We start from the raw sequence: 12,080 nt of genomic DNA on the forward strand, positions 1-12,080 counted from the left end.
TGCTCTCACACAGGCTCGCACTCAAACACACCCACACTAAAGGAGCATAAGCATGAATACAAAGATACAGCATCATGCAGATGATGCAGTGTCTTTTTCATGCAAATTGGATTCCGTGTTGTATATGCAAATACTGGGCGGTATCTTGTGAAAGCAGAATGGATTGGCCATAAGAGAGGCCATTTTTATGTGTTTCTGCCATCTAGTGGCCAAAACAGGACCTATAAAGCACCATGAGCTTCATTTAAAAGACACATAAAATTGACTTTTCCTTAAGTGTCCGCCTATTTCTGAAAATTTGTCTTTGAGTGAGTGAGTCTTTCTGCACTTCCAGCCAACTCTGTTGGATTAATTCATGATTAATGTCCGCCCCCACCTGTAGTTTCTCTGACATGACAGCTAGGCTGGGCGAAGATCCAGAGCAACGTTTAAGGACAGCCAAAGTCTGGACGCCGGATTACAATGTCTAAAGCATTCTGGCACTATCATGGAGAAGCTACTACAGTAAATCCCCAATACGTGGGACGCACCTGAGCAGAGCTCCATTGAGTCTTTTTTCTTTAATGCTCAGATTAGCGTTAGCTAACAGGGTTAGCTTCTGATAAGTGGCACTCACTTGATTGCTTAGTGAAGTTGTTGATGTGGGGGTTGTGGGGCTGTATATTTGTGTTTGTGGGGTGTCATTGTGGCACATACACAGTCTTGTGAATGAAGTACTGTGCACTACTCCAAGTAGTGTTGAATGGCTGACTTTTTTTTTCAGTTGACGCTATTGTGCTGAAAGTCAAGTCAACGACATCATTGATTTTTGTTTTCTTCCATTGCAGTACAGCAATCCCCAAACTTTTCTTGCGGCATTGGTTTCATGTAAACACATATTTTGACAGACCATCATAAACATGAGTAAAAACAAAAATATAACTCAACATGTTTCACTTTGAATGGACTGTGTATTATTTAGCGTCATCTAATGGTGAATTAATAATTTATTAATTTTAAAAACACACAATTAATTTCAATAATCTGAAAAAATATGTTCTATTACATCCACATACATTTTTTATATAGTTGTAGGCACTAATTATATTTCATAGGTCGCGCCGCGCCTTAGGCTGACATGTTTTGTTGCCATCTTTCTGCTGTGGATCCCCGAAGGAGAAGAACTTCGCTAATGCAGTTAGCCTCTGGTGGTGCTTGCAGCTAGTGTCAGACCCAATGGGTTGATAGCTGGGGCCTACAGGCAGTCGTCGCTGAGTCCCATGATTCGGGCTCCCGCCACTTCTCTCCCTCTGCTTTGCCCTAGCTTTTGCTAGCTTCTCCCACTAAACGCCCTGGTTAGCCACTCCAGCTAGTTCTTGTTAGCCACTCTTTGTTAGCCGCTCAAGCAAGTTCTTGCTCGCTACTCTTGTTCGCCGCTCCCGCTAGCTTCTGCTCGCCAGGATGCTTGCTCCAAATAATAATTGGTGGTAGCTTTGTGTGATTTTGAGGCAGTTTGCGTACTTTAAAATGTTTGCATCCTGTTAGGTCACCACTAGATGGCACTAAATAACAAAAAAAATCCTTTAAGAGCTGATGTTGTGGGACATTTGTGTGTTGTAAGAGGAACATCATAGACAGGGTCAAAGAAATTTAGCAAATTGTTGTTTCTATTATACATGTGCTTTTTTGTATGCTACTATCCTGACTTTTGCTAAACTAGTTCCATATTTGCATTCCGTAAGTACACTGACGTCATTGTCGTAAAGTTTTGCGCAACGCAAGTGTCATGTTGTTGGTACGTGCCGTATCATACAAATTCAATAATGAATAATGTTTTTGTTAGCACACAGTTGTTGTCCACGCATAACATTTGACAATGAAGATGGAGCTTCACTATGCGACGCTGCCCTTTCTCTTTACCTCTAGTCCCAAGGTCCCGCTGGTAATAAATCTTTTAAGACTAGCAGAGATCGGTCTAGCTGGAACTCCCGAGTTAGCTGCTGTTCCCATCTACAACCCACTTATTTTACTCTCAGACCTGTGCTGACGTATGAAGCTTGTGTCTCCTTATTGGTCTAAAAAAAAATGGCCAAGATATGTAAAAGACGCGATTAGTTGACTTCTGGCACTAAATGTCAATACAGTAAAGTCGACTAGTCTGTTCAAACAGGCTCCTCCCCTTATCGCCAGATTCACAGGGCAGTTTGATGAAAGCATATATCAATAGTAGCTATTCAAAAAGGAATAGTAGATTGCTGTTGTTTAACTCAAATATTGCTCAGCACGTACAGTTCCTGACCCTATTTTATTTGCGGAGCCAGCAGTTTATTTTGATAGTAAAAATTGTCCCTGACTTTTAGTGACCTTGTTTAGTTTGCTTTCTCTGGACTCCAACCTGGTGCTGGCAGAGAGGAGTCATACTAGCCAGGAGGGTCTCTGGTCCGGGAGCACCGGATTAGAGTTCAAACCCTGGCTTTGATTACACTTTTGGGAGAGTTTAAAGGACAAAAACGCACTTTGTCACAAGCGCATCTTGGTTGGTGTTGCTCATGTTTTTGGGGTCACATTCGGTATTTTCAAAAAAAATTATCAACACAAGACAAATATCGCATACTGCAACGCTCTATGTCTGTTTCTTTATTTCCATTTGGTCTTTGTATAAAAACAACTGAACAGCTGCGTAGCACAAAGCTTCTGATGTTCGCCGTATAACCATGTTTGACAGGAAAGAAAAATGTAGCACGCGTGTGGTAAGGAAGCATTATGAGATCATCACATCAGGTGAAAGACTGCAGTGCGACATGTAATGAGGAACGTGTCACTGTGGGATTGCATCACTTGGTTTAACATGCCGTGCCTGTTGTAATAAGCGTTCGCTCCACTAGCTCAGTTTGTATATGTGAGGTGTTTATGGATATTATGCATGTGAACGTGTATGTGATTTCACCAGCCTGGAAACTGGCTGCTGGCCAACTTGGAGTTGTTTTCATTTCCTATTTGATTCCCATGAGTGGCTACAAGGCTCCTGCTCGCTCTTCTCGCCTTTTCTCTGTGCTTACCTGTTAATAATCTTGGCATGAATCATTTTTGACAGAGCTTAGCATTGGAAACAATGGAAATGGCAAAAAAAGTGACGTTTCGTTTCATTTCCATAGTTCACGCAATTGATGAGTTTATCATGAAGCCGTGTGGGTGTGTTGGCAGTGGGACAACAATGGCTGCTCAAGTGTTTACTTTAAGACAAAAATGTGTAGATTGGAATGTAGGTTAGGTTAAACATCAAATTGGACTTTTATGGTATGTATGTTTCATGACACCCAGGAATATTTTACACTAAAACACAGACATTTTGAATAAAGAAAGTTTGATGAGATTGAGATCAGAGCTTTTACATTCACCTGCATCAAACTCATCTATTAATTAATTGATTGGTTGGTTGGTTAAACGGCAAGTCAACCAAAATATTTTCTTTACAATATTATGTTCTATGTAACTCCACTAGTCAAAACACAGCATTCTAATTAATATTGAGTTTTTGGAATATGAATAAAGCAGCAAAATGCATCCGTTTTTATACATCTCATGGCAGGAGCCATTTTTTCAACAACAAAAAAAAATTAACATTTAACATAGATAAATAATTCAAATACAAGTCAATCTAATTTACATGAATCCTATAGAAATAAAATAAAATTAAAAACAAAAAAATAACCATAAATAATAACCCTCAATTAGCTCTGTGAGTTTTTTTAAAAATGTATTTATATATAATTCTGCATTAATTATCAAATATATTATTAATTATTAGGACATTAATTATCAAATGACATTGCTTGTTCGTTACAAATTTGTCAATTTCAATCAAAAATTATTTGAATAAAGGTTTCAAGTTGAATTTTTCCCCCCAACAAAACATACAAATTAACCAAAGGTACAGCAGCCATTTTGCCACTTACTGTTGGCTGGAAATGACATCACTCACTCAGATAATGACCAATCACAGCTCAGCTTGTCACATGACCAAACTCAGAAAACAGTTGAACTGTGATTGGTTCGTGAGCAACTGTGATGTCATTTTCAGTCAACAGCCAGTGGCAAAATGAAGAGATGAAAAAAAGAGCGTGAATTTTGTTGCTCAATTTATATTCTACAAACACAATGTTAATCAGAATGTCATATTTAGACTTTTGGGGGCACATACAACATATTGTAAAGATTTTTGGGGGGGTGACTTGCCCTTTTCAAAATAAGATAATCACTTCAAAAATGTAGACCACCTTCATCCCAAAGAAAACATATCAGTTTGAAAATGGCACTCCATTTCCCGAGGTGTTTAAAACACTCCATCAGTCATGCAAGTTAAATAGTATTAAGACCGCTTAATGCCTCTTAAGTGGAGCTACTGTGGGTGCAGACAAAGGGAAGGCAATGTCATTTAGGCAGAGATGTATTAATGAAGACCGTGATGGAAATGATGCCGGTGATGATAATCCCCAAGACTAGATCTAATTTCATTCATGATTCGAGTGCGCCTACGATATGTGCCCACACACAGTAGCGGTCACAATGAGGGTGAGAACCACAGTTTCAGCTATTAAATGGATAAGGGTAAAAAGTAATTCCCCACAGTTAGATTCATTGTCCTGTGAAGACACTACCACAGCACACTGAATAATATACCATGACATGTCCTTTTCTTTTCCACCACATTAATAATTGAAATTTAGTGTTAAATATTTACTAAAGAGAAAAGGTCGCAGTCATTCTAAAATTTGACAAATTAGCTGCATGGTGGAAGAAAGTGAAGTGTGAAAGGGGTGGAACGCTGCACATTTTCAATCGATAATGTGCATAACATCCATCCATTTTATATACTGCTTGTCCTCATGAGGGTCACGGATGAGTTGCCGTATAATTACATATGAAATTAACCAAAACGTGTTGTCCACTGGAGTGGTTTCAAGCAAATAACACCTGATTTAGAGTCTGCAATTAACCTACTTTTTTTTCTTTTTTTTTTTACAAATACATCTGTACCTTCTATCAACTTTGTCATTACATTTTTTTCAACCTATGAGGGATGACAACATAAAACCATTTAATTACAGAGAGGTAAATTCAACCAAAAATCTTGATTGATTGAGGCCTTGAGGTCTTGTAAGGCGTCATAGCAAATGTGTTGTGTCTTGTGCCTAAAAAACATGAGCTTCTGGTGTTCAAAAATCCTTTGCCTAATCTTGAAAAAAAAAACATGCAAGAAAGATGCAAAAAAATAATATATATATATATATATATATATATATATATATACAGTTATCATTATTAGCTAATTTAGGTTTTTGTTTGTTTTGTTACTCAGTTCAAAATGCTAGCTAAAGCTATCAGTAGAATGCAGTCAGGGCCTTCAAGGTTTTCTCCGCTGGCCCAAACACTGTCAGAAGCACGAGCTACCATTTATATCCAAGCTAAAATTTTAATAATTTATATCCTGCAGTCCTTAGTCTTCACTTCATAGTGTCTGTCTTAGCTGTTGTGTTTGGTGTTAAGAGGTTACTGAAGTCTCCACTGAAGACCTTTAAAAAAATAAAATAAAATAAAATATCACCATTTGCCACTGCTGCAATATGCGACATGAATAGCGATTCCCCCTCTTATCAATACAAGCATACATATGTGTGTTATATAAGTATGTAAGTTAATAAAATAGGAACTACTTTGTGTGCAAATGGCTTTTTTTTTTGTGTGTATGTCAAGTTTTCCAAACAGGTATCACATCATATAATAGCTGTATTAAAACTAGGCATCAATCATCACCCATCAGAATTTTTTTTATTGTACAATCCCAAACATTTTTATTTTTTTACAAAAAGTATAAATAGTGAAGTAGCTAATTATGATTTTGTCCCAATTTACTCACAACGTGACATACTCAGTGTAACATCTCGGCTTACTTAATAATCGAACACAAAACACAATTGCAGGAAGCCATGATTATAGTCTTTGTTGCATTCATTGCTTCTTACTCTTACTGTATGCATACCGTCTAATGGAACACCATTTTATTGTTTTGCCTGTCACTATACGTCGCTGATACGGCGTGATAAACAAAGATATATTTTGAATCAATAATTTTCAAATAATTAAGTGAAACTGGAATGAATCACTGCGATAAACAACCCACACGCCAAATGGAGTAACAGTGTAGTTGCTGTCTTCCACCAGCGAGTGTCAGTGCTGCAACTGAATGTATGCTAGTTGCTACATTAATTACCAACGGAAGAAGAAAGCGGAAGTAGTTGCTGTAAAAAACAAAATCAAGATGGCGCTAACGAGGTAAGCATCGCGGCAAGGCCTTTTTGTATGTTTAGTTGATGATATTTTGAACTAAAGACATTTTCCGTGTGCTGTATCAAATCGACGCAGCGTGTACGAAATTTTCAAGTCATTCGATGCGTCAATGGTGCCCACCTATGAACTGTTGTTAGTTTTGTTTCAGTCGCGAAGCTAATGATAGCATAGCAGGCCATCATGTTTGCTATATAAGTTACCGACGCGGCACTGCGATATTTGTAAATATTTCATTATTTATATTAACAAGATTTTTAACACATGATCCAGCTAACGTGGATATTATACGTTATTTTGTGTGTAGCTTTTTACCGGCGCCCACTCAGCTGTCACAAGACCAGCTTGAAGCAGAGGACAGACTTCGTGCCCAGAAGTCTTTCTCAACTGCCTTGGTTGCTTCCCGAAGAGAACCACCACCTTACGGACATAGAAATGGATGGGTGCCTCGCGCTCTCGAGGTAGGAAGACCTACACTGATTTATACTATACTGTTTGTGGAAGCTCAGGGTTGCTCTGTGTTAACCTATTGTATTTTCTGTAGGACTTTGGAGATGGGGGAGCTTTTCCAGAGATCCATGTGGCTCAGTTTCCTCTGGAGATGGGTCGGCAAAAGAAAACCTCCAATGCATTAACCATGCAGGTGGATGCGGAGGGAAAAGTCAAATACGATGCCATTGCAAGACAAGGACAAAACAAGGACAAGGTCTCTAGACATAATGCAAACTTAAAATACAAACACAAAGATGAAAATATGTTTTTATTTTGGCAAAATGTATGTATGGTCATTTTTGGTTCTTTTTTCGTCATTATAGGTGATCTTCAGTAAATATACAGATCTACTTCCCAAAGAGGTTATGAATGAAGAGACCCCAGGACTACAGAAGCCTGATGAGGAAATTGTTCAAGAGGTAAAATGTGTTAATTGTTAACGGATATAATTGTACTTTTATGACACCGACCTAAGACAAGTTTGTACATTAGAACCTGCTAGTGTAATGCTAATGCAGTAGTGAAGTCATAATGTATACTATACTCCTTTTAAAATATTCAAATGACACATTTGACGTGTGTTGAGATTTTAATGTGATTTGTGTGTCCTCCTTTTAGCTTACTGAGAAGACTCGTGCTGCCCTTAGCAAGCAGGTATCACAAAAGATTGCTGCTGCCATGCCTGTGCGAGCAGCAGACAAACAAGCCCCAGCGCAGTACATCAGGTATCAAAACGATTCTCATAGCACAGTCATTGCAGAGAAGTCTGAATGTTCCACAAATTTTAAAACATTGTGTAATGCATAAAAAACATACACTCCCGTAAAACTTTGTTAGGTGGCTTCCAGAGTTTGGCCAATCAGAAGACAGAAAGACACCATAAAGATATCAATGTCATTATTAACTGCTCATCAGTATGCAGCTGCAAGAGTGCAATAATAATGATGTAAATAGAACGTTTTCTAGTATGGAAGTTAAAGTAATCTACTTCTGTCTATCCATCAGGTACACCCCGTCCCAGCAAGGAGTGGCTTTCAACTCTGGAGCCAAACAAAGAGTCATCCGCATGGTGGAAATGCAGAAAGACCCAATGGAACCGCCTCGTTTTAAGTAATCATCTCCAGTAACTGCTTTTGAACAATCTGTTTAACCTTAGAGCATTTGATTAATAGTGAATGTGTTACAGGATCAATAAGAAGATTCCTCGCGGACCTCCGTCACCACCAGCACCTGTCATGCATTCGCCAAGCAGAAAGGTACTGTTGGGATTCCGTATTTGAGATTGTAGAACAGTGAGTGCTGGGTATCATTGTCAGTCTCTATTTGAAAAAAATAATAATAATTGAATTTTCAGTTTCTCCAATAAACTTTTCGTTCATTCTTTTGGTTTTAGATGACAGTGAAGGAACAGCAAGAGTGGAAGATTCCTCCGTGCATCTCCAACTGGAAAAACGCTAAGGTAATGTACCACCAAGTTCACATTTCTATTAATTAAATGTCACCCTCTCCTTCTTTGTGACCGGTCAACTGTTGTCTTTTTTTCAGGGTTACACCATCCCTCTAGACAAGCGTCTGGCGGCTGACGGGAGGGGGCTGCAAACAGTTCACATCAATGAAAACTTCGCCAAACTGGCTGAGGCGCTCTACATTGCTGATAGAAAAGTAATTATATGCATGGCCCTTTAAATCATTGGTTGGGATGCTGACAATTCTGTCGTGGTTGTATATTTGGGATCAGAGATTTGGCTCAACATTTACTTAGAAATATGTCCACCTATTTTATGTTTACAACCTTACTTAAAATCGGTTCAGTAAATCTCAGGGGTTCGGCTAATATGTGCAATATGAATTCATATGTATAACGAAACATATGGTGTTCCACAGGGTTCAATTCTGGGACTGTTTTCATTGTATCTGCTGCTCCTGGGTTCCAGCTTAAGAAAACTGGTGGTTGTTTTAAAGTGCTCTATACATATAGATTTTAGCTATTTTAGTTCAGTACAATGCGCTATCTAGCAAAACCGAAACACTTCCTAAAGCTGCATAGGCACACAAGAACACGACGCTTTCCAAATTCATGGTGAAGAGAGCCAGATTTGATGAAAGAGGAACCCTACACCCATGTGTTGAATTTGCAGGGGAAAAAAACATTTTATTTTTTCAATAAAGAAGAGTTTGATGAATGGGCATAGGAAAATAGTTGGGTTTTGTACCTCCAACAAAGTTAAGAACCACTGATAGAGATATTAAATGACTAATGCGAAAAAACAAAACTAAAAGAACGTTGTAAAGTTTACATGAACTTTTGGTTGTGTTTATAGGCCCGAGAGGCGGTGGAGATGAGAGCCCAGGTGGAGAAGAAGATGGCCCAGAAAGAGAAAGAAAAGAAAGAGGAGAAACTCAGGGAGTTAGCCCAAATGGCCCGAGATCGCAGAGCAGGAATTAAAAGTCACGGGGACAAAGGTAAGATGTGTATATATCAGGGTCACACAAGTTCTATTTCCTGATGTTTTAAAATATGTTCAAATCCCTTTTTTTTTCCCAAAATGTTCTGTTTCTCTCTTATGTTGGACGAAGGTGGCGAAGACGGCGAGGCAAGGGAGCGCGACGAGATCCGCCACGACAGAAGGAAGGAGAGACAACACGACAGAAACATTTCCAGGGCAGCTCCTGATAAAAGGTCGACCCTTCACTCGACTATATGCAAACTCTGGATTTCACTCGCAATCCCAAATTCATGTTCAACTTTTGATTCCAGATCCAAACTGCAGAGGGACCAGGACCGAGACATTAGTGAGCTCATCGCTCTGGGTGTGCCCAACCCTCGCACCTCCTCCAGCGAGGCCCAGTACGACCAGCGACTTTTCAACCAGAGTAAAGTGAGTGTCAAAACTGATGACCAAGTAGTCATCTGTTTCTAACTGCAGTCCCATTATTGGTTTTCCTCTGTCTTCCAGTATATTAAAGTCAATTTGAAAGACACTGTTTTCATTTAATTTTTTAAGCCCAAGTCATCTTTCCTTATTATCTTCCCAGGGAATGGATAGCGGCTTTGCCGGTGGTGAGGACGAGACGTACAATGTGTACGACCAGCCTTTCCGCGGCAGCAGAGACATGGCCTCCAACATCTACCGACCCAGCAAAGCCATCGACAAGGACGCCTATGCTGATGATTTTGACACACTCATGCAGAACAACAGGTATTTGGAAATGATGTTCAAATTGCGCCATTAGTTTTGCAAAAGTCATGAGAACTATGACTTAAATTTGTTCCATAATCAAAATCATAACTTAATTTACCTGTTTATCAAATCATTATTCTCAGTTGGAAGGTCATTAATCTGTTGCAGCACCACAAAAAATGTGGTGTTGTTTTATTTATAAGACAAAGCATTTTTTTAATCTATATATTAGGCGATTTCAATAGTTAACTCACAAGTAATCAAAAATTTTAGATATGCTCTAAATGTATAATAAAATGTTTTTCTAATTTTTTATACTCTTGTTAGCATAAAAGTGGGGGGGGGGGATGTTAAGCCAATAGAAATGTGGCTGCGTCTTTTAGTCATTGATACAGTAATTTCATAACAATTCATAAAAGTTAGTTAAAATTCAAAGGATGTATTGCACTGTAAAAACGAGGAGGATATTGATTTGTGTTGAGGTCATTATTCTGCCACTAGATGGCATAATTGCATTTGTAAGACGGTGACAGCTCAGTGCATTTTTCTTTTCATATTAAGAGCTATCTAATCTTTAATATGAAGTAACTTGTAAAATATTGCACATTTTTAAATTGTAAAATACAACTTGATCCCAGTCTCAACAAATATATTCATTATTATTAAGTTTATTATTATTATGGCAAAGTCGTGTCTGCTGCGTTGCGACTGGAATTCCCCCAGTATAGGCTTTCCAAGTAAGGGGCGGTCACTAATCGCGTGTTAATAAAATTTGTGGTGTTAGGAACTTTAGTAATAGCAGTAATTTTGACACTCCTAAAATACAGGTACAATTATAAAGAAATATAATTTTTATTAAAGTGTAATCAGTCCAAAAGTCCCACATCCACATCTGTACATATTTAGTTTGGTGGCATATGCATAACACATGCTCTAATTCCTGCAGTCGCACTAATTACAAAACTTATTTTTCATTTTAAGGGAGTAGCTTTATCAGATGAGCTTAACTCATAGTATGGTTTAATTTGATAAGCTCAGGCATGCAGAAACGGGCTTAGAGGGGACAATTATATTTCAAAGCTCTGATTCTATCGCTAGCTTGGAAGTTTAGTTTGAAAACTTTAAAGTGTACATTCACCAGACTGCAGATGCTTCCTGCCAACAAATTTGAAATCAAGTCATAGACTCTAATTGTGGCTCCTTATTTCAGGTTTGTTCCCGACAAGGAGTTTTCGGGTGCTGACCACGGGCAGAGGCGCGAGGGGCCTGTCCAGTTCGAGGAGGACCCCTTCGGTCTGGACAAATTCTTGGAGGAAGCCAAGCAGCACGGGGGCTCCAAGAGAGCGTCCACCAGCAGCCGCTCCAAGGACGACTACCACGACAAGAAGCGCAGAAAGGAGTGAGCGGCCATCGTCATAGGGATGTTTGTCGGCGCACTTGGTATACTTCACAGGTGTGTTTATGCCACACTATTGTCTAGCAGGAGTTGTCTTTTTTTCTTTTCTTCAGCCAGTGTGAAAATCACACTTTTAATCCTCCTTATTTTGTACACTGCGACCAAATGTTTCAAGTGCAGAAGGTAATATGGGAGCTTCTGTCCTAAAAGTGTATCGATGTAGGTTAGTTTTGATTACACGCAATACACAGACAATAAAAAAAAACAAAAAACTTGAAGTTATTTTTTTGCTACACATTTAGTTTTTTGTCTGTTGTGTAATATTTAAGATGCCTGTGTAGATGTTACCGTCTGCCTATGTCTGATAGCAGTTATGTTCACAAAGCTTGAAAGCAAAACATCCTTGTAATCCTTGTACAATTCTGGAATAAATTTCATTTAGTGTGTCAAAAGTGTGGTTGTGGTATAGACCGCACAGTCTGCTTTCTTAAAGGGACACTTGACTCATTCAGCCATTTTCCGCAGTAAAAAGCTAGTATTTTGTCCAGAATCATTATTTTTCTTGTATAATTAATACTTATAAAAACAAAATTTTCCACTTGTTGTCAACTGAAGATGACATCACCTGTGCTGAGGAAATAGGTAACGACCAATCATGGCTCACTTGTTTTCTGAGTTTGGTCAGT

At 38.7% G+C, this 12,080-nt stretch overlaps 1 protein-coding gene across 1 annotated transcript; it reads left to right on the forward strand.

Moving 5' to 3' along the window:
- Positions 1 to 6,208: 6,208 nt before the first annotated feature.
- Positions 6,209 to 11,846, forward strand: snw1 (SNW domain containing 1). Its single transcript, XM_077553524.1, has 14 exons — positions 6,209 to 6,312; positions 6,632 to 6,785; positions 6,869 to 7,030; positions 7,140 to 7,235; positions 7,435 to 7,541; positions 7,822 to 7,926; positions 8,003 to 8,072; positions 8,210 to 8,275; positions 8,362 to 8,478; positions 9,138 to 9,279; positions 9,394 to 9,496; positions 9,575 to 9,695; positions 9,853 to 10,016; positions 11,209 to 11,846. The coding sequence occupies exons 1-14, from the start codon at positions 6,224 to 6,226 to the stop codon at positions 11,399 to 11,401; spliced, it is 1,689 nt and encodes a 562-aa protein (XP_077409650.1). The 5' UTR covers positions 6,209 to 6,223; the 3' UTR covers positions 11,402 to 11,846.
- Positions 11,847 to 12,080: the final 234 nt, after the last annotated feature.

This window comes from Vanacampus margaritifer, chromosome 19 (assembly GCF_051991255.1).
Source record: "Vanacampus margaritifer isolate UIUO_Vmar chromosome 19, RoL_Vmar_1.0, whole genome shotgun sequence".
Classification (NCBI taxonomy): Eukaryota; Metazoa; Chordata; class Actinopteri; order Syngnathiformes; family Syngnathidae; genus Vanacampus; species Vanacampus margaritifer.